The sequence below is a fragment of the Drosophila erecta genome, unplaced genomic scaffold (assembly GCF_003286155.1).
Source record: "Drosophila erecta strain 14021-0224.00,06,07 unplaced genomic scaffold, DereRS2 tig00000283-arrow-arrow-pilon, whole genome shotgun sequence".
Taxonomy (NCBI): domain Eukaryota; kingdom Metazoa; phylum Arthropoda; class Insecta; order Diptera; family Drosophilidae; genus Drosophila; species Drosophila erecta.
This window is the reverse complement of record NW_020825217.1, coordinates 179,290-205,447: the sequence shown is the minus strand read 5'-3', so window position 1 is coordinate 205,447 and position 26,158 is coordinate 179,290. Positions and strand designations below refer to the sequence as shown.

General features: G+C 34.5%; 3 protein-coding genes across 7 annotated transcripts in view; 1 reads left to right on the top strand and 2 right to left on the bottom strand.

The window, feature by feature from the left end:
* Window positions 1–26,158, top strand: part of LOC6555805 (ras-related protein Rap-2b) — a 211,311-nt gene that overhangs the window by 142,840 nt on the left and 42,313 nt on the right. The window lies entirely within an intron of this gene.
* On the bottom strand, window positions 357–899 carry LOC26526647. The gene has a single exon (XM_015153340.2). It carries the CDS (start codon window positions 838–840, stop codon window positions 457–459), a length of 384 nt encoding a protein of 127 aa, XP_015008826.1. The 5' UTR covers window positions 841–899; the 3' UTR covers window positions 357–456.
* On the bottom strand, window positions 1,194–8,459 carry LOC6555546 (mucin-5AC). Of its 5 annotated transcripts, none has more exons than XM_026983138.1 (6): window positions 8,311–8,459; window positions 7,601–7,758; window positions 3,408–4,963; window positions 2,958–3,116; window positions 2,132–2,809; window positions 1,194–2,035 (listed from the first exon to the last, which is right to left on the bottom strand). In XM_026983138.1, exons 2-6 carry the CDS (start codon window positions 7,612–7,614, stop codon window positions 1,806–1,808), a joined length of 2,637 nt encoding a protein of 878 aa, XP_026838939.1. In that variant the 5' UTR covers window positions 7,615–7,758; window positions 8,311–8,459; the 3' UTR covers window positions 1,194–1,805. The 5 variants fall into 5 exon arrangements, with proteins under 5 accessions (XP_026838939.1, XP_026838940.1, XP_015008774.1 ...); XM_026983139.1 differs by having other exon boundaries at window positions 7,601–7,755; XM_015153288.2 differs by having other exon boundaries at window positions 8,337–8,459.

Below are 26,158 nucleotides of genomic sequence, written 5' to 3'. Positions count from 1 at the left end.
TCGTTCACGATACAGCAACCACTGTATACAACCATTTATCGATATATCGAATTGGATCGATTATAAACAAGCAAATTGTGTCCCAAACTAAGGTTTAAATTGCCACGTTTTGATCGGTTCCGCTTCGTTGTGGTTAATAAAAATCAAAAGGGGGCTCCAATCTACTCGTTCATCCGATAGATTTATACTTCGGTTTGGCTGATCGGTGGGGAGAAATTTGATCTAAAAGCTTTTAGACCTATGGTAAATGTCTTGGCACCCGCAATAAAAGCTCCAAAAAAAATGGATGTGTATCGAAATAAATGCTGTATTTGGTTAAAAAGCTTTTCACCTAAAAATAAAATAACTTACAAAAAACAGCTATCAAGTATTGAGAAAAAAAAGTTTTTAGTATTGCTTTGTACTGAACTAATTAGAACTACAAAAGTTACAAATAAAGATCAGTAAATTCAATTTTTAGTTATACCACCAAGGAGCAGGTGTGGGCAAATAATTATTTACATTAATATAATCCGGATTGGTTTGTTGCTGAGCTGACGAGGTGGAAGTAACAAATGCTCTATGTTCCATGTTTTGATCCTTGCGGTTCGGGATAGTTGTTTTTCGATTCCATCGCAATCTCTTGCTATTGGGTCGCTGTTTTATAGTATCCCAATTTGAATTTACATTCATTTCTTTTAGTCTCTGACGCTCGTATTGATTTATGGTATCCAAAATTAATTGAAGCTGTTGATTGCCTCCCTCTAAATTAGTTTCGGCGCTTTGCTGTTCACTTCTTGTTTCGGTTATGAGTATAATCACTAAGATAAGCACAACAAAAATAGGCACCCGGCTCGACATATTGCCGCAGTTACTCTAATGTGTTCTTAGTCGATTCCCAACATATTTATAGTCTACATAAAAAGCTAACGAACATGTTAGCAGTTTGGGTACATATTTATATACTGCATCCATTACTCTTGACATCATTTTGTTCAAATGGCCTCAACAAATAATATAATGCCAGGTAAATATTTGGCTTGCATATACAAAATATGTTGATGTTGAAAGACCTGATGTAGATAACTTTAATTGGAGTAATCAAGGCTAAGCTGGAGACAAAGAATGAAACATATTAAATAGGTATTAATTTTTAAGCAAAACATCGTTAGGCTAAATCAATAAGAAAAATAACTTTTTTTGAAATTCTCCTTCTTTAATATTCAAAAAATAGTGCACCCTACCAAATCACAGTCAGAAATGTGTTTCATTAAATTATCATGTTTTTCCTTTTGTTTTTATTTAATATATAGTTAAAAGTCGTGTTTTTGTTTAAAATTGTATCTCAGAAAAAAAATATAATAAGTGTATCTGCTATACACGCGTCGATTTGGATAAGAGGGAGAGGAGGGGATAAGGTTAGGTTTTACATATTCGAAGGGTAGAGGGCAATCATATCATAGCTACATTTTTCGGGTACTTTATGCTTAGTGGTCTACGAGTGGCTTAGATCTCCTCGTTCCTGGGGTCGCTCCATGTTTTTCCTTTTGGTGACTTTTTCTAATGACGTAAGGGGTACTCTTACTTACATAGAATATCCGCATCTATCAGTATTTTAATTAAAGGCATATGTGTACAAAGCTAACGAGTTTTTGGAAGGTAAAGTACGAGGAGTAGAAAACTTAAAAAAAGTACATATATCAAACAATTGTTAAATGTTATTATCGCTTGTGTGGGCCACCCAGCCCAGTTCTAGGAGTATGCTGCAGTAAATCTGGGCAAGTAATCATTACAGGATTCAAACGGGTAGATGGCAATTTGTTGCTTTACAGGATCGTTCCGGGTTTGCGGAGCGGCAGACGACGACGCTGTCCCAAAAGCCCGAGGCCACGTGCCTGCTGCTTAGTTGTTGCCTCCGTCGCTTCCGTAGTTTCATTCTCCGGCTTTCCGGCGCCTTCTGCGCCCGTCTCGTTGCTTCCTCCGGCAAGCGACTCCTCTTTGTCGGACTGCTCCGCGGAGGAGTCCATCGATAAATGCTCCTCCTCAGCGGGGGACTCTGTAAGGAGAAATAAATTGATTAAAAATTTGCTCCACGCTTGTTGCTCACTGGGATTGTTGGAACTGGGATGTCAGCATTCCTCGGCGACGTTACCTGTGGTGGAAGTGGCTCCCAGTTGGAGTCGTCGCTTGGCCAACAAGGGATTAATCTTCCTTGGCGCGGGGGCGGGGGCTGCGGATGCCTTAGGCTTAACCGCATCAGTCTTATGCGTTAGGGCGTTGAGACGTGGTCGGGTTCTAAGACGATTTAACCCAGAAACAGGAGCCGCTGGAGCGACGGCGGTAGCATCACCTGCCTCGTTCGCCTTTTCGCTAGGCTCGCCACCGGCCGTCTGCTCCTCTTTGACGTCGTTCAGATGGCTACTGCTTTCGGCGGCGGAATCCTCGGCAGTTTGTGTTTCCTTGGGCGCTTCCGTGCTGACTCCCGATCTTCCAAGTTTTCCGCGGGGCAGCAGGCGATTGCCACCGGCGCGGTGAAGGTTAAAGCGGGACGGACGCACTGATTCCCCGGTAGAAGGCAAAGCTAACCCGGACTTGGCGTCCTCCGAACCAGCAGTGGCACTACTCTCTACCGCCTCGGCACCCTCTGCACTAGTGGGTGCCTTTGTAGTTGTTGTACGACTGCGTCCACGTAATCCTAGTCCGGGACGACCTCTCAATGTGCTTTTGGCAGTGGTTGATGGGGACTCGGCGGGGGTGTCATCTTCAGCGGGAGATTCCTCGCTGGGTCGCGCTGTGGTGGTTGAGACGCGCAAGCTAAAGCGGTTGCGAGCTAAAAATTTAAAAATTTAAATATTTTTTATAATTTATGGCCAACTTTAATATATAAAAAAGCGATATGTATTTACTTAAGTGACAAGAATGTTTATCTTTATGTTCAATTAAGTTAAACTCAAAGTTTATATTAAAAAAATACTTACGTCTGCCTCGTGCGAAAGACGTGCTGACAGGCTTTACTTCCTTGGCAACCACTATTCCTTCCTCGGCGGCAGGGGTCGCTACTGAAGTGGCATCTGGTGCTGAGGTCGTGCGAGCTCCGGGACGAGAACGCCCTCCAATCGAGGGGCGCGAAAAACGATCTTGCAAAGAAAGATATTTTTTTTTAATTTTAATTTTGAAACACGAGAACGATATGGTCGAGTTTTCGACTATCTCAGCTATACTATAATATCAGCTATATACTATAATGTATATGCTCTACGAGCCTCTCTATATAGCCTTTCAGTTCCACAAAGTGGAAGTCTATTAATATTTAACAAATTCCTGATTAACTAAACCACTCAAATTTTATGTTTGTATAAATTCCAAATTGTTAATGAGAAGAAATAATTCTTATAACCTAGCACGTTTAGTACATTGCTTAAACTCACTTCTACCAGTCTTGTTTGTCTCTGAAGCCACCGGTGCCTCAGTGGTGCTAGTGGTGGTGCTACCACCTTCAGCCCTGTTTAACTTGAAGCGATTACGTCCGCCCAAACCGCTCAAGCCGGCCCTCCTCCCACCAAATAGAGAGGGAGCAGCCGTGGTTGTTGTAGTGGTGGAGGTTGTTGTTGGTGGTTCCGTTGTTGTTGTAGTCGTGGTGGTTGGTGCTACCGTCGTGGTGGTGGTACTCGATGAAATCTCATCAATTAGAGTGGTCAGGCCACCGGCCTCATCCTCATCAGTACTGGCAGTTTCTGTTGCGAAAGTGGTAAAACCCTCTGAGCCTATGGTATCCGGAATCACAGTGGTTTGTTCGTTGTTAAGGTTTTCATTGGTCAATATGGCATAGAGATCTAGAGCGGCCTTCTCCATGGACGGCGTGGTCTGCTCAAAATCCTCCTGATCGACTGACATTTCGGCCTCCTTATCTTTCCTTGCCTGCTCCTCCTTGGCGTCTTGCAGTTTCTTTCTGGCGGCCTCCTCCTGTTCGATAGCAATTACTGGCTTCAATTCATTTTCACCCTTGCGAGCTGCCTTGGTCTGTTTCTCATCCGTGTTAAATGTAGCACTATCCACCAATTCCAAACTTGGCCGCTTTACACTAATCTTTTTGCGCTCGGCAGCGATTTCCAATGAATCAAGAGCTGGTGTTGGTGGCACCTCAATGTTCTTGCCACGACTGGGAAACCGAGTGTTCATTGGAAGGCGTTCAGCCTCGATATCTTCAGAGGCATCAGAGGATCTTCCTTTGGCCTTGCCACTCTGGAGACTATTTCCACTCGGAGTGGCGGTCGTGCTCCTCTCGATATTGGTATATCTAGTCTTACCACGCGTCTCGGGCTCTGCGGACGCATCAACCTTGCTTGGCTCATCGTCCTCTTCATAGTAATAGACATACTCGTATTCGTAGTCCTGGCCATTGGGTCCCTTTTTAATCTCTATTCGGGATTTCTTGCTGTTCTCACTGCCAGCACTGTCCAGGGCAAAGTTTTGGTTGATAAAATCTTCGTGGGGATCCACGACTATATCTTCATCCAAGTTATCGAGCTTCTTGCCAGCTGTGGGCAAAGTGGTCAGTAGTAGAGCCGGTGTCTCGGTGGTGGTAAAACCGCTCTTTTGGTCCAACTCCAACATGGCGGCCTGCTCAATTTCACGCCTGACCTCCGCCAGTTCCTCTTCTTCTATGGCTCTCTTAGCCTCGATGCTCTTCATAACATCTTCGTTAATTAGTGCACTCAAAACGGGGTTCAATTCGGGTCGCTCCTTAGTGGGCAGCAGATTCATCGAATAGTCAGCGGAATCGGTAGCCCTTATGCTTATTTTATGGGAGGTTTGAAATCCCTCCTCCCAGTCCACGGCACCCGGATGTTTGTGTGAAGTTTCGAAGGGAACCGCCGGAGGTAAATTCTCCCCGACCGATTTGTGTTCACTTTCGCTGGCAATATTGGAAAGGGAATCCGCTGACTCTACCAAGTAGTGGGTGGCCAGAAAGACCAGGAGTAAACTGTAAATATTTTAAATGAATGTTAAAATATTTGACTCTAAAATGAATTCAATATTAAAAACATTAAGTATATAAATAATCCGTCCACCATAAACTGCAGAAATGTGTCTACTACTGAATTAAAAAAGGAACTATATATTTTTATACTTTTATATTTTAAAGAATTCAAATGATATCCCTAAGTGAGTGATATGCTCTTAAGGCTTTCTTTCTGGTTTCTGATCGGTGTGACCGTCGCCTAAGACGGCTTGCCGGATTAAGTTGGCTATTCAGCTTTACAGCCCCAGCTGCCAATCTTCGATGTGATGGCTCATCTCCAATCTGGCATGAAAACCTTTCACAATTTCATTAGCCAGTGAATTGGCCATCATGTCTAGCCGTCGAATAAAGCGTGCACCGTTGGCTATATAGCACCACCGGCATCACAGCACAATAGTTGGGCTCTTTAAATCCGCGCTGCAATGCAATGAAAGCGATACTCAAGGTAAACCGCAAAATGGTCCAAAAACGATCAGGAAACTAGACGCAGGAATCGCGAACCGGCTTTCCACTACAAAAGGTGTTAACCCATTTTGATTCGAAACCAGATAAAACCAGATTGAAATTCCCCAGTGTTCAGTTTTTCAGTTTCTAGCCAGGGAAACCAATCCTACTTAAAGAAAATCATATGTGGGACTCGGTTCTAGCTAGATGTTAAAAGTATGTTAAATACAGAATGTCACAACGAATCATTGTCACGATATAATGGCAAACTATATAAAATGTAGTTTTTTTTAACATACAAAATTGAAATAAAAACAAAAAACTTTTTCTGACCGCGAATATTTTTTTCCTGTGTACGCGAACAGAGCGCTCTTGACGATAACTTTTAACATTTTGAATTGTGTGCAAGTCTGGCTGCTGGCGTTCACTTCTCAAACAAGTTTTGGGGACTAGCGAACAACCAAACAACTAGCAAGCAACAACCAGCAACCTGGGCTGGCAACACCTTTCTGCAAAGGTAGACAACTTCAACTTACTTTAATTGCAACAGCCCCAAAAGCAGACAGCTCAACAATAGCCAAAAGCCATAAGTCTGTGACTCAAGAAAAGTTATAATTATAGCCACATCGTCGTGCTATGCTGGTGCAGGGGGGGGGTGTAGAGGTGCCCCCTTAGCCAAGACGGTCTTTTGATGGTTGGCCCACGTTATGGATGAGATGACAACGCGCGCAACATACTATTCATTTGTAAATGCATTAGGCGCAATGAAAAATACGTAACCTGTTGTGCTTAGTTCTAGCCACCAAGGAAAGAGAAACTTCCGTAAGTTCCCGTTGGTTATTATCTTCAATAAGCCGCAAAAACATAACCTTTTAATGAGTCTTACACAATGTGTGGCTTAGCTCTGGGCAAGCTATGTGAAATTAGTTGTATCCAGTAATATATTATAGTATTGAACTTTGTGAGTTGAGTGTTGTTAAATATTTCTATATTTCATTGTAAGTTGTCAGATGGAAAAAAATAATAAACATATAATAAAATGTAATAATAAACTTAATTACGTTTTAATATTACAAAGTACTATAAGCAATTTCATGCATTTCTTGCTTATAATTGTTGTATAGATTCCCTTTCAATGTATGGGTAATGTTTGGGCAATTTTAAAACAATTTTTGTATTTTTCATATTATGAAATGTCGGTTGATGAAAATGATTTAGTCGTAGTATTCCCATACCATGTTGATTTTATAGACAAATCCCTTGCTTTGGGGACCCTGCTCCACTCCCAATATAAATGGGCATGGTTTTTCTCTAACGTTGCACTTCCATAAACATTACGAATTCGTAAAAGGGAGTGCTGTTGTTTTATTTTTCACTTTTAGCTCTTAGCGGGTGTGGCATGCAATTTGTATTATAATTTGGCGATTCATTTGGCCAAAAACGGGAAAGGAAATGTAGTGTCTACCGGTGCTTTTCGCTTCAGACTCGGATTCAGGAATTCGGCTTTCGTGTTTTAGACTTCGGCGGCCATTGACGTCTTCGAGAAGCAGTGAAGCGGTAATAAGACAGTTATAAAAAACTGATATATCGGCACTAAGTGTTGCAATAGAAACTAGCCGCATTATACCAGCCATGAAATGCATAGTCCGCGTCTTCGTCGTTTTGCCATATTTTCCTCACATCTGTGTGAATATGTATGCAAAAAGGCCTTTTTGAAAGAGAGATCGCTAACCTCGCCGGCTTGATCTTATGCATAAAAAAACTATCTTTAACCAAGGTTAACAGTTCGATGCAGGCGAAAAAGTAATGTTTATCTGAACAATTTGTTAAAATACTGCCTAAATATCAAAAATCAAATGTTTCAATGATTATTAACTCCCAATAAATAGCTTTTTAACTTTTTTTAAACTCAATTAATACAAAATAGTTTCAAGTGGCGACCTAGCGCCATATACATACATATATACAAAAAGAAGGAAATCTATTTCTTTGGCAGAAATTAAAAGTAAACCATATTACAATACATACAATGTTACTAATTAAAGCCCCTATAGCAACTGACAAATCGTTAACTTGACCTTGGGTGGTTAAAATTGTTTTTGCCGTGGCCGTTTCCCCTGAAAATTCCCCTTTTATAATTTTTATTGTACTTACACCTTAAGCAGCATTTTGATATGTGATTGTTGTTCTTGTTGCTCCTAGGTGGCTTCACTTTTTGTGGTTGTCAATGCTGCTATAGCAACTATTTCGTTAACTGCGCTTTCGCATAGATTTTAATGACACTTTTGAAAGTCAACTGCCTGCTTCAGCTTCTACCAAAGAAAAAAATAGAGTAAAAAAATGTAATGACGGAAATTGATTTTCTTTAATTGTAATGCACTTTGTATTTGCGTGTTTTTGAACGTGGGCAATATTTTCTTGTTGTTATCGTTGTTTTTTTTCTTGCTGTTGTTTACTTTCGACATTTTTTCGATTTGCACTTTCACTTTTCACTTTTATTTTACGTTTCGTACAACTATTTTGGTTATTTGCATTTATTTCTTTTTTCGCCAAAAATGTATATCAATTAAAGAAATGAGGAAGTGCTGATTGGCTTAGTGACAAATAATTCTTAAAAGGGCGCAACTTTTAAACTTTTTCAAAACGTACAAAAAATATGAAAAAAAAATATATATTTCAAAATGCACTTTCTGTCGCCTTTTGCGGCTTCTCGTGTTCAACTTTCGATTGGGCTTTGACTTCTTAAACCACTGGTTACGCTCATTATATACCGCCAACCAACACACACAAGCACACGCACACACACGCAAACACACACACACACACACACACACACACACAGGCACACAAACAAACACACACACCTGCCGGGAGGATCATGTGGCAGTACCATGAACTTTTTTTGAAGACCTCTCTATATTTATATTATCTTCGGATCTTCGGGGAGCAGTCACTTTCGATTTCGCTGCTAGCTGAACGTGAAATGGCAAAATGATGAACGCTTCAACCATCTAAAACCGTTGCCGTTGCGATTCTGCCGCCGTCGACTGAAGCAGTGACTGCGGCAGAGGCTGCGACTTCGACTCCGACTTCGACTTTAGCTTCGGCTCAAAATATCGGTAACATTGGAGATCGGAGATCCGAGATCGGGGACCTCTGGGGTCTTGCATGCGCAAAAGAGAGAGGAGCGAAGAACGATGGGCAGGAGTGAGTATATGGTATGTACATACATTTGTATATATGTATGTACACTTTTTTCGGTTATGACCATGCTAAAATTAAATCATTTACACCTGCATTCGATCGTTGTTGGCTTTCAATGGCGTTTGGGCACTAGGAAATTTTGAACTACACTGGTCTTGGCATCAAAAAAATAACCACATAATTATACACTGTGAATAAAACTGTGTCCAGTTTATGCAATTTCCACAACACTTTGTAAGAATATAATTTAATTAATAATACAAAAAGTAATTGTTTTTATTTTATCTATAATTTGCTTTATATAACGTCTGAAAAACTGTGATATTAATAATTTATTAACACTCCATAGTTGTCATTTATAATTCAAACATTTTTCTTAGTGCACCAGCAACATTTACTTGCAGTTTTTGGGATGCTCTATGTTCGCATCGATCTCAGTTAACTGCTGCTGATTTCATAAGCCAAAACTGGTTGGCAGCTGGTCTCAAGGCCGTTTATTCATTCCTACGGTTATTCGTCGCCGTCGTTGATTAACCGCATTACACATTCGCCGCTTTGGCCGCTTTGGCCGCAGTGGCCGCTTTTTTAACCGCTTCGACTGCAATTAGCAGGGCACGCAACATGCTCGTATGCAAGCTATCCAACAGATCATCACCCAGGTTTCCCCAGTTTCTCCTCCGCTACTGTAATATTATCTAATACGTGGGGCCTATTGATTAACCATTGCTCATTTGCTTACTGAGTATTTATGCAATTCCAGCAGAGAGATCACCAGCCTGATGTGACATAGTTTGGGATACGCATATACATATATATATGTATGCATACATACATACTCGTACATATGTACATAGATAGTTCGACACCGCACAGTGCGGCAGAAAAACATTTGCGCACAGAAACTGGATGTATTCAACTGACACATAAACTCGTCGATCCGGGTGATGTAAAGGTTATTGGTGAATTTAAAATGATAAACTGGAAATATTCTCGAAATATTTTCGAGGCAGTAAATTGAAGGAGTTGAATAAAAAACAACAAAGAACGTTTAAGTCAGGTGCCTCAACTCTTGACGCGCCACTTGACTATAGCGTTGAAACACCAAAATGGCCAAAAAGAGGAGGTAAGAGCTTCCCTCTTTGCAGCGAGTGCAACGAACCAGGAAGTGATTGTGCCTTATAACGGAATGTATGCATTATTAAGGAATCCTCAGCCAACTTTGGCTGTCCTCGGCTTATCCATAATCGTGTTTTTCAGAAGCTTTGTAAACTTATTGAATTTCAAGTGGTCGTCTTTAGGAATGTTCGTCTGCATAAGTGACTCAAGCTACGTCGAGGTCAGATCAATAAAGTTACCCCGCCAACTGCTATGGATTCCAAGACACGGCCATACATGCATACATATGTGTATGTAAGAAAGACGACTAAAAAACCAACATGAAAATGAATTCAAAATTAAGAATTAAAACCCGGTCCTCTTCGGAGTAAACAGGATCCCTTTTTGTCGGGAGCGACTCGAGGTCAGGAGTTATGTTAAAAAAAAAAAACAAGACTTGAAGTCATTATATACATATGTACTTTATAAGATCAAACATTTCTCCTTCACTGCGTTGCAAACATCTGACAAATTACACGTAGAGTGGAAATGGGCAGATGCATTGCTACTCAGGCGGTGTCTCAAAAAAAGAAGGAGCAGTATTTTAATGGAGTCTCATCTCTCATCAGCCGTCGGTTTGAAGGAAGTGACAGCGTAGTCAGCTATTATTTTTTAAACACATTTTTATATAAATATAATCAAAATATTGTCACTTGACAAATCTTAAACTGAAAGCCCAATATTCTAATAAATGTATTTCTGCTGTCCAACGTTAAACTTAATAGAGCCTACATCGGTGGCATCACACTACGCTTTGTAAGGGTGTGTTTTTAAAAATATAAAGAAAAACACCAACATCCGGTACCATTTCAAAGGAACACAACAAGAAGATAAAATCACTTCAGGGTACCTACTTTTGTATGTAGTGTAAAAGCTCGTAAAATTGTAATAAAAACCAGTGCAGCTAAGGTGAAAAAAAAGAAAAGAAACAACTGTTATCCAACATTTCAAGTGTTCATGAGACCGTATGTATACAAGTTTATTTGTACACACATTTGCATACATATGTGTGTGTGTGTGTACGTGTGTCATATCTGCATACAGATGTACAAAAACAGGAGTGGCCAACTTGGAATGTTAATGCGGTCTGCAACCGTTGGCGTCGCCGAGATCTCCAATCCCCAATCCACTCAAAAAATGTAAAAAAGACAACACTGACACGTAGGCCCAGCCATTGCCCGGCTCTTTTTCTCCCTCAGTGTCTCCCTCTCTGCCGATAAGAGTTACGTGAACTTTAAAGAGAGTAGAGGGCGATAACTGACGGGAAAACTGGACAAAAGCCAAAAATAATTAGGTACTGCTCAAGACACTACACCAGAAACAATCGTAATATTCAATTTCTATTTTTTGTTCATTTCTAAATATTTAAATTAAATCAATTCTTTTCACTAAAAAGAGAAATGTATTCAAAAATTGTTGCCTGAACTTCCTCAATAACATAAAAACTCATTACTTTTAATTAGAGGATTCGCGGTAATTTTTTACATATTGGATTCGATTGCTTTGTCTTGCTACGCATACTTTCCTGACTCTTTATCGACTTGGTTTTCCCATTTTTTCTTTTTTATTTTGAACCTGGCCGCGCATGTTAAGTCAAGTAAAATTTATAACTGTCAATTATTATGCAAGAGCTGTGTGTGTGTTATAAGGGGGGAGAGACGTTTAATACTGGTGGATTGTGACTACTGCAGGACGAGGGGAGGGAAATGGTGTGGACTCGTCCCGCAGAGTAATCAAAAAATACCTGATTGCTTATAAACTTCTCCCCGTGGAAACCACTTAAAAACTCTGAACACGTAGAATTCTCAGATACTATGTATAACTCTGAACTAATCTCTGGTGATCACACAGAACTTCGGTTACTTCTACCTTTTAGATTTTGGGTTGATCTTTCATCTTACATTTAATAACAATATATTTTTGTCAACTAGCCCTAGCCCCTCGATTTTTCTTTATGGTTACCCACCATATGGGAGTGTCCCCAGGAGGTCAATGTACCGCCATTCTTGGCCTTTCAAGACAGTTATAGGAAAAATGTTAATAACCAAGACGACGTTGTGGGCCCATAGTAATTGGTTTTACGTAGGCTGCCATTAAATGAATCACTTGGACAACATTTTTTCGTCGAATATCAAAATAAATGTATAGTTTTGACGACCTTCAAGTAGTTTCTGGTTGAAATATATATAAGTAAGTGTGCGAGATTTCCTCATTCGTGGAGATATGGAAATTGAGTTGAACATTCATAAAGGTCAACGGCGGCACTATTTAATAATGTGTAATTTCAAGGCTGGGCTTGATTTGAAAAATAAAATGTTATTTCAACAAATGATTTTATTGACTTTTTTTGTGTACTGCTGTTTTGTGTATTGCAGTTTTCAAAGTTATTTATTTTATCTTTCCTTAATTTAATCTTCAAACTTTCAATCAGCCATAAGTCTCACATATCAGCCATAAATCTCACATATCAGCCATGATACAGTAATGAGCAAGAAAATTTCAAATCGAACATTGTTAATTTAATTATAAATGACTTGCCTACAGTTATAAAGTATTAATTTTTACTTCATTTTGTTGTATTCATTTTGTGACCCACTTTAATGTGCTTTTGATCTCGCTTTTTGGCTGCATTTGCTGCTCTAAAGCTTTAGTTCATTACGAAAATTTTTTTAATTTTAAACAGTTTATTTTGAAATTGAGTCACGACGCAACGCGAGTGTTGAGATAAAAGTAGAGACAGAAATCGAACTGGAAACGCTGCCCGAAAGTTACATAAATTGGCAATAAATCGATTCAGTAATCAACTGGCAAAGGGATCGTGGCAGACCGGAGAAGTCAACGAGAGGGACTGGAGTTTAAATCTCAAGAAACTTAAACCAAAACTCAAACTCAAGCCCAAACCCAAACTTAAAAACAAAATGAAATAAAATAAAATAAAAAATTTATAAAAACATAAACAAATAAACCTGAAAAAACAAGACGAACCACCGTTTGGCATTTGCATACAAATGTGTCTACAGCATACAGCCGGGGACAAAATACTATGTCAAGTCTTTTCGGGTAAAAAGAAATGTCTTACATTTAAATAATGCTAATTTAATGGAGATAAATTATGACAATGGTAAAGAAAAAGTAGTATTTCTTGACTTGTACCATAAATGATATTATATATAGTTTTCTTTGTGTCTCAAAAATGTCTTTGATAAACAAATGAATTTAGTTACTTTCTTTTAATTTGTTTTTTATTTACGTTTTGAACTCCTAAAAATAATTTACCAATTCCTTAAATAAGTTTAAAAATGTCTTGTAACTCTTTGTGCGGCCTTGGCTGTTTTTTCTGTTGCGATCAGATGAACATGTAACAACTTAGGCTGTAAGTGACAGGCAGACCCAACTGAAAGGTGAACAACATTTTTCTGTTCCCCTTTCTGTCTATTTTTTTGTTTTTTTTTGCATTTTTGTTTACCTTTCTCGATATGTCTTTCGATGACATTTACCACGTTGACATTATTGCGGTGAGTGAACAACCTCACAATTTTATTTAATATTTTGCTAATTTGCGTGGCAGTCAACTTGGTCTATTTTTTATTGCCAAACTTAATCACCGGCAAGATCGCAAAAGCGTTCAAGGTTAAGTCTCAAGCCCAAAGACGACTTAAAATGCTAACTAACTAGTTGAACTCGATTGATTTCGTGCTTCATATCAAATCCGGTATTGTGACTGTAATTTCTAAGGGAGTTTCAAGAATGTCCTATGAGTAAGCTTTGATGATGTGGATTGTGTGGGTTGAAGCGATTGCGATCATGATCGAGTTTGTGTTCGTGATCCACTTGTCTAAACCAGCACATGCCTTGAAATCTTTGAATTACCAGAGTTGCGACTCACCTGTTCAGGTATTCTATCTGAATTTATAGTCAACTTTCGTGTGTTAGAGTATTGCAAAAACGAGTATTTTCATAAAACAAAATGCGTGTGAGGTGCATCGCATAGACACAGTATTGTGTCGTTTGGTTTCGAATATTTTTCGATTAAATGCCGATAAAAACTGTAAGCGTTTTTCCATAAGCATTGTAACCCAGTATCGCATAACAAGCAACAAGATATATGTTATTTAATATAATAATAAAATATACGTATAATAGTCACCGATTAATACTGGTAGCAAAGCGTTGGATTTCCAAATAGTCGTTTATGGTTTTGCGATGCTTTCATTTCCCCAAAGAAATCAGTTAAATACCATAGACCGGGCCCGAAAGTCAAGACTACTCTCATCCTCAATTAACCCACCTAAAAAAATGTGTGTATTTCCTAAAATTGCCACTTTTCACCTTAATAAAAAAACTTGTAAGACAAATCGTAAATAAAAGAAGGGAGATCCTAGCCTATCAGATACTCAACTTGTATCGAAAAGAGAACATTTTTAAAATACTTCTGAAAAATAAAAACATTTTTTTTAATGTGGGCGCGATAACTTTTTGCCTATTGTGGGTGTTAAAATGGGCGAGACCAAGGCAAATGATAAACTGTGGGCGTGGCACTAATTAGTCCAATTTTAGTATTTCACAGTATTATTAATTGGAAAATTATTAAATAGTTAAAATATTATTAAATAGTTACGAGGGGGTCATTGCATTTTTAAATATCCCAGCTGTTTGTAAAATTGAAATAACTAAAGGGAAGTGCAATTTATTCACCCATATTTGTTATACAAAACAAACACTTTCTCAAGTCGAGTAATCGTTTTAAATTCGTATTTCGCATAAACTGTAATAAATTTCAAAGGATTTATCAAAATCCGATTAAGATAAGTTGAGTTATGGAGTTTAGAGCTTCACCCTTGGGACATTTCTTAAGTTTTTTGAATTTCTGCTACAACATAACATCAAAAAAATTACAAAAATTTTCTTAAAAAATAAATTTTTAAATTTTAATGCAGATTTTTAGAGAATTGCGCCACAAATATTTAGAGGTATGCCACTTCAAAATCCGATAAAGATAAGTTGAGTTATGGAGTTTAGAGCTTCACCCTTGGGACATTTCTTAAGTTTTTTGAATTTCTATAACATCATAACATCAAAAAAATTACAAAAATTTCAAAAAAAAATAAATTTTTAAATTTGAATGCAGATTTTTAGAGAATTGCGCCAGAAACAATTAGAGGTATGCCACTTCAAAATCCGATAAAGATAAGTTGAGTTATGAAGTTTAGAGCTTCAGCCCTGGGACTTTTCTTAGGTTTTTTGAATTCCACTACAACATAACATCAAAAAAATTACAAAAATTTAAAAAAAAAAAAAAATTCCAAATTTGAATGCAGTTTTTTAGAGAATTGCGCCAGAAACATTTAGAGGTATGCCACTTCAAAATCCGATAAAGATAAGTTGAGTTATGAAGTTTAGAGCTTCAGCCTTGGGACATTTCTTAAGTTTTTTGGATTTCTACTACAACATAACATCAAAAAAATTACAAAAATTTTCTTAAAAAATAAATTTTTAAATTTTAATGCAGATTTTTAGAGAATTGCGCCACAAATATTTAGAGGTATGCCACTTCAAAATCCGATAAAGATAAGTTGAGTTATGGAGTTTAGAGCTTCAGCCCTGGGACTATTCTTAGGTTTTTTGAATTCCACTACAACATAACATCAAAAAAATTACAAAAATTTAAAAAAAAAATAAAATTCTAAATTTGAATGCAGTTTTTTAGAGAATTGCACCAGAAACATTTAGAGGTATGCCACTTCAAAATCCGATAAAGATAAGTTGAGTTATGAAGTTTAGAGCTTCAGCCCTGGGACTATTCTTAGGTTTTTTGAATTCCACTACAACATAACATCAAAAAAATTACAAAAATTTAAAAAAAAAAATAAAATTCTAAATTTGAATGCAGTTTTTTAGAGAATTGCACCAGAAACATTTAGAGGTATGCCACTTCAAAATCCGATAAAGATATGTTGAGTTATGAAGTTTAGAGCTTCAGCCCTGGGACTATTCTTAGGTTTTTTGAATTCCACTACAACATAACATCAAAAAAATTACAAAAATTTTTTAAAAAAATAAAATTCTAAATTTGAATGCAGTTTTTTAGAGAATTGCGCCAGAAACATTTAGAGGTATGCCACTTCAAAATCCGATAAAGATAAGTTGAGTTATGAAGTTTAGAGCTTCAGCCCTGGGACTATTCTTAGGTTTTTTGAATTCCACTACAACATAACATCAAAAAAATTACAAAAATTTTTTAAAAAAATAAAATTCTAAATTTGAATGCAGTTTTTTAGAGAATTGCGCCAGAAACATTTAGAGGTATGCCACTTCAAAATCCGATAAAGATAAGTTGAGTTATGAAGTTTAGAGCTTCAGCCCTGGGACTATTCTTAGGTTTTTTGAATTCCACTACAACATAACTTCAAAAAAATTACAAAAATTTTTTAAAAAAATAAAATTCTAAATTTGAATGCAGTTTTTTAGAGAATTGCGCCAGAAACATTTAGAGGTATGCCACTTCAAAATCCGATAAAGATAAGTTGAGTTATGACGTTTAGAGCTTCAGCCCTGGGACTATTCTTAGGTTTTTTGAATTTCTAATACAACATACATCAAAAAAATTACAAAAATTTTTTAAAAAAATAAAATTCTAAATTTGAATGCAGTTTTTTAGAGAATTGCGCCAGAAACATTTAGAGGTATGCCACTTCAAAATCCGATAAAGATAAGTTGAGTTATGAAGTTTAGAGCTTCAGCCCTGGGACTATTCTTAGGTTTTTTGAATTCCACTACAACATAACATCAAAAAAATTACAAAAATTTTTTAAAAAAATAAAATTCTAAATTTGAATGCAGTTTTTTAGAGAATTGCGCCAGAAACATTTAGAGGTATGCCACTTCAAAATCCGATAAAGATAAGTTGAGTTATGAAGTTTAGAGCTTCAGCCCTGGGACTATTCTTAGGTTTTTTGAATTCCACTACAACATAACATCAAAAAATTACACAAATTTTTAAAAAAAATAAAATTCTAAATTTGAATGCAGTTTTTTAGAGAATTGCGCCAGAAACATTTAGAGGTATGCCACTTCAAAATCCGATAAAGATAAGTTGAGTTATGAAGTTTAGAGCTTCAGCCCTGGGACTATTCTTAGGTTTTTTGAATTCCACTACAACATAACATCAAAAAAATTACAAAAATTTTTTAAAAAAATAAAATTCTAAATTTGAATGCAGTTTTTTAGAGAATTGCGCCAGAAACATTTAGAGGTATGCCACTTCAAAATCCGATAAAGATAAGTTGAGTTATGAAGTTTAGAGCTTCAGCCCTGGGACTATTCTTAGGTTTTTTGAATTCCACTACAACATAACATCAAAAAAATTACAAAAATTTTTTAAAAAAATAAAATTCTAAATTTGAATGCAGTTTTTTAGAGAATTGCGCCAGAAACATTTAGAGGTATGCCACTTCAAAATCCGATAAAGATAAGTTGAGTTATGAAGTTTAGAGCTTCAGCCCTGGGACTATTCTTAGGTTTTTTGAATTCCACTACAACATAACATCAAAAAAATTACAAAAATTTAAAAAAAAAATAAAATTCTAAATTTGAATGCAGTTTTTTAGAGAATTGCACCAGAAACATTTAGAGGTATGCCACTTCAAAATCCGATAAAGATAAGTTGAGTTATGAAGTTTAGAGCTTCAGCCCTGGGACTATTCTTAGGTTTTTTGAATTCCACTACAACATAACATCAAAAAAATTACAAAAATTTTTAAAAAAAATAAAATTCTAAATTTGAATGCAGTTTTTTAGAGAATTGCACCAGAAACATTTAGAGGTATGCCACTTCAAAATCCGATAAAGATATGTTGAGTTATGAAGTTTAGAGCTTCAGCCCTGGGACTATTCTTAGGTTTTTTGAATTCCACTACAACATAACATCAAAAAAATTACAAAAATTTTTTTAAAAAATAAAATTCTAAATTTGAATGCAGTTTTTTAGAGAATTGCGCCAGAAACATTTAGAGGTATGCCACTTCAAAATCCGATAAAGATAAGTTGAGTTATGAAGTTTAGAGCTTCAGCCCTGGGACTATTCTTAGGTTTTTTGAATTCCACTACAACATAACATCAAAAAATTACACAAATTTTTTAAAAAAATAAAATTCTAAATTTGAATGCAGTTTTTTAGAGAATTGCGCCAGAAACATTTAGAGGTATGCCACTTCAAAATCCGATAAAGATAAGTTGAGTTATGAAGTTTAGAGCTTCAGCCCTGGGACTATTCTTAGGTTTTTTGAATTCCACTACAACATAACATCAAAAAAATTACAAAAATTTTTTAAAAAAATAAAATTCTAAATTTGAATGCAGTTTTTTAGAGAATTGCGCCAGAAACATTTAGAGGTATGCCACTTCAAAATCCGATAAAGATAAGTTGAGTTATGACGTTAAGAGCTTCAGCCCTGGGACTATTCTTAGGTTTTTTGAATTTCTAATACAACATACATCAAAAAAATTACAAAAATTTTTTAAAAAAATAAAATTCTAAATTTGAATGCAGTTTTTTAGAGAATTGCGCCAGAAACATTTAGAGGTATGCCACTTCAAAATCCGATAAAGATAAGTTGAGTTATGAAGTTTAGAGCTTCAGCCCTGGGACTTTTCTTAGGTTTTTTGAATTCCACTACAACATAACATCAAAAAAATTACAAAAATTTAAAAAAAAAATAAAATTCCAAATTTGAATGCAGTTTTTTAGAGAATTGCGCCAGAAACATTTAGAGGTATGCCACTTCAAAATCCGATAAAGATAAGTTGAGTTATGAAGTTTAGAGCTTCAGCCCTGGGACTATTCTTAGGTTTTTTGAATTCCACTACAACATAACATCAAAAAAATTACACAAATTTTAAAAAAAAATAAAATTCTAAATTTGAATGCAGTTTTTTAGAGAATTGCGCCAGAAACATTTAGAGGTATGCCACTTCAAAATCCGATAAAGATAAGTTGAGTTATGAAGTTTAGAGCTTCAGCCCTGGGACTATTCTTAGGTTTTTTGAATTCCACTACAACATAACATCAAAAAAATTACAAAAATTTTTTAAAAAAATAAAATTCTAAATTTGAATGCAGTTTTTTAGAGAATTGCGCCAGAAACATTTAGAGGTATGCCACTTCAAAATCCGATAAAGATAAGTTGAGTTATGAAGTTTAGAGCTTCAGCCCTGGGACTTTTCTTAGGTTTTTTGAATTCCACTACAACATAACATCAAAAAAATTACAAAAATTTAAAAAAAAAATAAAATTCTAAATTTGAATGCAGTTTTTAAGAGAATTGTGCCAGAAACATTTAGAGGTATGTCCCTTCAAAATCCGATAAAGATATGTTGAGTTATGAAGTTTAGAGCTTCAGCCCTGGGACTACTCTTAGGTTTTTTGAATTTCTAATACAACATAACATCAAAAAAATTACAAAATTTTTTTAAATAAATAAAGTTCTAAATTTGAATGCAGTTTTTTAGAGAATTGCGCCAGAAACATTTAGAGGTATGCCACTTCAAAATCCGATAAAGATAAGTTGAGTTATGAAGTTTAGAGCTTCAGCCCTGGGACTATTCTTAGGTTTTTTGAATTTCTAATACAACATACATCAAAAAAATTACAAAAATTTTTTAAAAAAATAAAATTCTAAATTTGAATGCAGTTTTTTAGAGAATTGCGCCAGAAACATTTAGAGGTATGCCACTTCAAAATCCGATAAAGATAAGTTGAGTTATGAAGTTTAGAGCTTCAGCCTTGAGACATTTCTTAAGTTTTTTGAATTTCTACAACTTCATAACATCAAAAAAAATCAAAAAAAAAATTTTAAAAATAAATTTCTAAATTTGAATGGAGTTTTTTAGAGAATTGTGCCAGAAACATTTAGAGGTATGCCACTTCAAAATCCGATAAAGATAAGTTGAGTTATGAAGTTTAGAGCTTCAGCCCTGGGACTTTTCTTAGGTTTTTTGAATTCCACTACAACATAACATCAAAAAAATTACAAAAATTTAAAAAAAAAATAAAATTCTAAATTTGAATGCAGTTTTTAAGAGAATTGTGCCAGAAACATTTAGAGGTATGTCCCTTCAAAATCCGATAAAGATATGTTGAGTTATGAAGTTTAGAGCTTCAGCCCTGGGACTACTCTTAGGTTTTTTGAATTTCTAATACAACATAACATCAAAAAAATTACAAAATTTTTTTAAATAAATAAAGTTCTAAATTTGAATGCAGTTTTTTAGAGAATTGCGCCAGAAACATTTAGAGGTATGCCACTTCAAAATCCGATAAAGATAAGTTGAGTTATGAAGTTTAGAGCTTCAGCCCTGGGACTATTCTTAGGTTTTTTGAATTTCTAATACAACATACATCAAAAAAATTACAAAAATTTTAAAAAAAAATAAAATTCTAAATTTGAATGCAGTTTTTTAGAGAATTGCACCAGAAACATTTAGAGGTATGCCACTTCAAAATCCGATAAAGATAAGTTGAGTTATGAAGTTTAGAGCTTCAGCCCTGGGACTATTCTTAGGTTTTTTGAATTCCACTACAACATAACATCAAAAAAATTACAAAAATTTTTTAAAAAAATAAAATTCTAAATTTGAATGCAGTTTTTTAGAGAATTGCGCCAGAAACATTTAGAGGTATGCCACTTCAAAATCCGATAAAGATAAGTTGAGTTATGAAGTTTAGAGCTTCAGCCCTGGGACTATTCTTAGGTTTTTTGAATTTCTAATACAACATACATCAAAAAAATTACAAAAATTTTTTAAAAAAATAAAATTCTAAATTTGAATGCAGTTTTTTAGAGAATTGCGCCAGAAACATTTAGAGGTATGCCACTTCAAAATCCGATAAAGATAAGTTGAGTTATGAAGTTTAGAGCTTCAGCCTTGAGACATTTCTTAAGTTTTTTGAATTTCTACAACTTCATAACATCAAAAAAAATCAAAAAAAAAATTTTAAAAATAAATTTCTAAATTTGAATGGAGTTTTTTAGAGAATTGTGCCAGAAACATTTAGAGGTATGCCACTTCAAAATCCGATAAAGATAAGTTGAGTTATGGAGTTTAGAGCTTCAGCCTTGGGACATTTCTTAAGTTTTTTGGATTTCTACTACAACATAACATCAAAAAAATTACAAAAATTTTCTTAAAAAATAAATTTCTAAATTTTAATGCAGATTTTTAGAGAATGGCGCCATAAACATTTAGAGGCATGCCACTTCAAAATCCGAATAAGATAAGTTGAGTTATGGAGATTAGAGCTTCAGCCTTGGGACATTACTTGGGTGTTTTTGAATTTCTACATCATAACATCAAAAAAATTACAAAAAATTTTTTTTTTTATAAATTTCTAAATTTGAATGGAGTTTTTTAGAGAATTGTGCCAGAAACATTTAGAGGTATGCCACTTCAAAATCCGATAAAGATAAGTTGAGTTATGGAGTTTAGAGCTTCAGCCTTGGGACATTTCTTAAGTTTTTTGGATTTCTACTACAACATAACATCAAAAAAATTACAAAAAATTTTTTTTTTTATAAATTTCTAAATTTGAATGGAGTTTTTTAGAGAATTGTGCCAGAAACATTTAGAGGTATGCCACTTCAAAATCCGATAAAGATAAGTTGAGTTATGGAGTTTAGAGCTTCAGCCTTGGGACATTTCTTAAGTTTTTTGGATTTCTACTACAACATAACATCAACAAAATTACAAAAATTTTTAAAATAAATAAAGTTCTAAATTTGAATGCAGATTTTTAGAGAATTGTGCCACAAACATTTAGAGGTATGCCACTTCAAAATCCGATAAAGATAAGTTGAGTTATGGAGTTTAGAGCTTCACCCTTGGGACATTTCTTAAGTTTTTTGAATTTCTGCTACAACATAACATCAAAAAAATTACAAAAATTTTCTTAAAAAATAAATTTCTAAATTTTAATGCAGATTTTTAGAGAATTGCGCCACAAACATTTAGAGGTATGCCACTTCAAAATCCGATAAAGATAAGTTGAGTTATGGAGTTTAGAGCTTCACCCTTGGGACATTTCTTAAGTTTTTTGAATTTCTGCTACAACATAACATCAAAAAAATTACAAAAATTTTCTTAAAAAATAAATTTTTAAATTTTAATGCAGATTTTTAGAGAATTGCGCCACAAATATTTAGAGGTATGCCACTTCAAAATCCGATAAAGATAAGTTGAGTTATGGAGTTTAGAGCTTCACCCTTGGGACATTTCTTAAGTTTTTTGAATTTCTGCTACAACATAACATCAAAAAAATTACAAAAATTTTCTTAAAAAATAAATTTCTAAATTTTAATGCAGATTTTTAGAGAATGGCGCCACAAACATTTAGAGGTATGCCACTTCAAAATCCGATAAAGATAAGTTGAGTTATGGAGTTTAGAGCTTCACCCTTGGGACATTTCTTAAGTTTTTTGAATTTCTATAACATCATAACATCAAAAAAATTACAAAAATTAAAAAAAAAAGTAAATTTTTAAATTTGAATGCAGATTTTTAGAGAATTGCGCCAGAAACAATTAGAGGTATGCCACTTCAAAATCCGATAAAGATAAGTTGAGTTATGAAGTTTAGAGCTTCAGCCCTGGGACTTTTCTTAGGTTTTTTGAATTCCACTACAACATAACATCAAAAAAATTACAAAAATTTAAAAAAAAAATAAAATTCTAAATTTGAATGCAGTTTTTTAGAGAATTGCGCCAGAAACATTTAGAGGTATGCCACTTCAAAATCCGATAAAGATAAGTTGAGTTATGAAGTTTAGAGCTTCAGCCTTGGGACATTTCTTAAGTTTTTTGGATTTCTACTACAACATAACATCAAAAAAATTACAAAAATTTTCTTAAAAAATAAATTTTTAAATTTTAATGCAGATTTTTAGAGAATTGCGCCACAAATATTTAGAGGTATGCCACTTCAAAATCCGATAAAGATAAGTTGAGTTATGGAGTTTAGAGCTTCACCCTTGGGACATTTCTTAAGTTTTTTAAATTTCTGCATCATAACATCAAAAAAATTACAAAAAATTTTTTTTTTTATAAATTTCTAAATTTGAATGGAGTTTTTTAGAGAATTGTGCCAGAAACATTTAGAGGTATGCCACTTCAAAATCCGATAAAGATAAGTTGAGTTATGGAGTTTAGAGCTTCACCCTTGGGACATTTCTTAAGTCTTTTGGATTTCTACTACAACATAACATCAACAAAATTACAAAAATTTTTAAAATAAATAAAGTTCTAAATTTGAATGCAGATTTTTAGAGAATTGCGCCACAAATATTTAGAGGTATGCCACTTCAAAATCCGATAAAGATAAGTTGAGTTATGGAGTTTAGAGCTTCACCCTTGGGACATTTCTTAAGTTTTTTGAATTTCTGCTACAACATAACATCAAAAAAATTACAAAAATTTTCTTAAAAAATAAATTTCTAAATTTTAATGCAGATTTTTAGAGAATGGCGCCACAAACATTTAGAGGTATGCCACTTCAAAATCCGATAAAGATAAGTTGAGTTATGGAGTTTAGAGCTTCACCCTTGGGACATTTCTTAAGTTTTTTGAATTTCTATAACATCATAACATCAAAAAAATTACAAAAATTTAAAAAAAAAATAAATTTTTAAATTTGAATGCAGATTTTTAGAGAATTGCGCCAGAAACAATTAGAGGTATGCCACTTCAAAATCCGATAAAGATAAGTTGAGTTATGAAGTTTAGAGCTTCAGCCCTGGGACTTTTCTTAGGTTTTTTGAATTCCACTACAACATAACATCAAAAAAATTACAAAAATTTAAAAAAAAAATAAAATTCTAAATTTGAATGCAGTTTTTTAGAGAATTGCGCCAGAAACATTTAGAGGTATGCCACTTCAAAATCCGATAAAGATAAGTTGAGTTATGAAGTTTAGAGCTTCAGCCTTGGGACATTTCTTAAGTTTTTTGGATTTCTACTACAACATAACATCAAAAAAATTACAAAAATTTTCTTAAAAAATAAATTTTTAAATTTTAATGCAGATTTTTAGAGAATTGCGCCACAAATATTTAGAGGTATGCCACTTCAAAATCCGATAAAGATAAGTTGAGTTATGGAGTTTAGAGCTTCACCCTTGGGACATTTCTTAAGTTTTTTGAATTTCTGCTACAACATAACATCAAAAAAATTACAAAAATTTTCTTAAAAAATAAATTTCTAAATTTTAATGCAGATTTTTAGAGAATGGCGCCACAAACATTTAGAGGCATGCCACTTCAAAATCCGAATAAGATAAGTTGAGTTATGGAGTTTAGAGCTTCAGCCTTGGGACATTACTTGGGTTTTTTTGAATTTCTACATCATAACATCAAAAAAATTACAAAAAATTTTTTTTTTTATAAATTTCTAAATTTGAATGGAGTTTTTTAGAGAATTGTGCCAGAAACATTTAGAGGTATGCCACTTCAAAATCCGATAAAGATAAGTTGAGTTATGGAGTTTAGAGCTTCACCCTTGGGACATTTCTTAAGTCTTTTGGATTTCTACTACAACATAACATCAACAAAATTACAAAAATTTTTAAAATAAATAAAGTTCTAAATTTGAATGCAGATTTTTAGAGAATTGCGCCACAAATATTTAGAGGTATGCCACTTCAAAATCCGATAAAGATAAGTTGAGTTATGGAGTTTAGAGCTTCACCCTTGGGACATTTCTTAAGTTTTTTGAATTTCTGCTACAACATAACATCAAAAAAATTACAAAAATTTTCTTAAAAAATAAATTTCTAAATTTTAATGCAGATTTTTAGAGAATGGCGCCACAAACATTTAGAGGTATGCCACTTCAAAATCCGATAAAGATAAGTTGAGTTATGGAGTTTAGAGCTTCACCCTTGGGACATTTCTTAAGTTTTTTGAATTTCTATAACATCATAACATCAAAAAAATTACAAAAATTTAAAAAAAAAATAAATTTTTAAATTTGAATGCAGATTTTTAGAGAATTGCGCCAGAAACAATTAGAGGTATGCCACTTCAAAATCCGATAAAGATAAGTTGAGTTATGAAGTTTAGAGCTTCAGCCTTGGAACGTTTCTTAAGTTTTTTGAATTTCTATAACATCATAACATCAAAAAAATTAAAAAAAAAATAAATTTCTAAATTTGAATGCAGATTTTTAGAGAATTGTGCGAGAAACATTTAGAGGTATGCCACTTCAAAATCCGATTAAGATAAGTTGAGTTATGGAGTTAAAAACTTCAGCCTTGGAACATTTCCTAATTATTTTTAATTTTCTCAACATCATCTCATCAAAATATTACAAAAACAGATGGAATGCCATAGTCGAGTTCCCCGACTATCAGATACACGTTACCCAGCTAGTGCGAAAGAGAAATTTCATCATTTTCATCATCATCGTTAAAAATTGAGAATAGAATTAAGAAATGAGAAAAAAAAATAGTTTAAGTGTGGGCGTGACAGTTTTAGGCGGCTTGGGGGCAGACGAGTGGGCGTGGTAACATTTGGAAAAAAACTTGAGCTGCGTCTATGTCTCTGAAAGCTGTATGCTGAATCTCAACATACTTTATATACAACATATACTTTATATGGTCGGGAAAGCTTCCATCTGCCTGTTATATACTTTTCAACGAATCGTATACCCTTTTACTCTACGAGAACGGGTATATTTACATTAACAATGAAGTTTACATTTACATTGTATTTAAGATTTTACATTCGAAGCTGTGTAACTGGGTACTAAAAACCCGCTAATGGCGTTATTGGTTTGTGCATTCGCTAAGAGTTAGTTTCAATGCTTAAATTACAAAAAAAGGGTGGCGCCACATTATCTTTTGAACTTTTAACTTTTGAAACCAACGTGTATTTGTTTTATTTATTGAAGCCCTGGTTAAGTATTGACAAACGAAAAAACACAAATATCAAGAATTCGCGCTTGTTAGGATAAGTGTTTAGTGTTATTTTCTTTATAAATTGCTAATTATACCAGCTATACGAAGAGTTACCGGGGTATATTAAATTTGTTAGAAGTATCTTACAAGCAATACGAATCCACAAATTAATTAGTTAAAATCAACAAATTTGCCGGACTGTCAGTTTTCAACAGTACAGGCAGACAGGGACACATATACAAAACTAAGGGTTATGATAAAGATTTTTAAGTCCCAAAATTTCTAAGCGATTTAATTAAAAACGCCTGTCTCCAAATACACCGATACATATCAACTCCGTTCATGTCCTACAGGAAGAGATGGAAGACTGGATTTTGAAACTCGTCTGTAAAATCATAGCTCTCGAAAAAA

Bases quoted from the DNA above. Each gene is read 5' to 3' on its own strand.
- LOC6555546 (XM_026983138.1), bottom strand. The intron at 3,117-3,407 runs GTGAGTTTAAGC...TTTCTTTGCAAG, and splicing joins GACAAACAAGACTGGTAGAA to ATCGTTTTTCGCGCCCCTCG. The intron at 2,036-2,131 runs GTAACGTCGCCG...TTCTCCTTACAG, and splicing joins GGGAGCCACTTCCACCACAG to AGTCCCCCGCTGAGGAGGAG.
- LOC26526647 (XM_015153340.2), bottom strand. From the start codon at position 840: ATGTCGAGCCGGGTGCCTATTTTTGTTGTGCTTATCTTAGTGATTATA.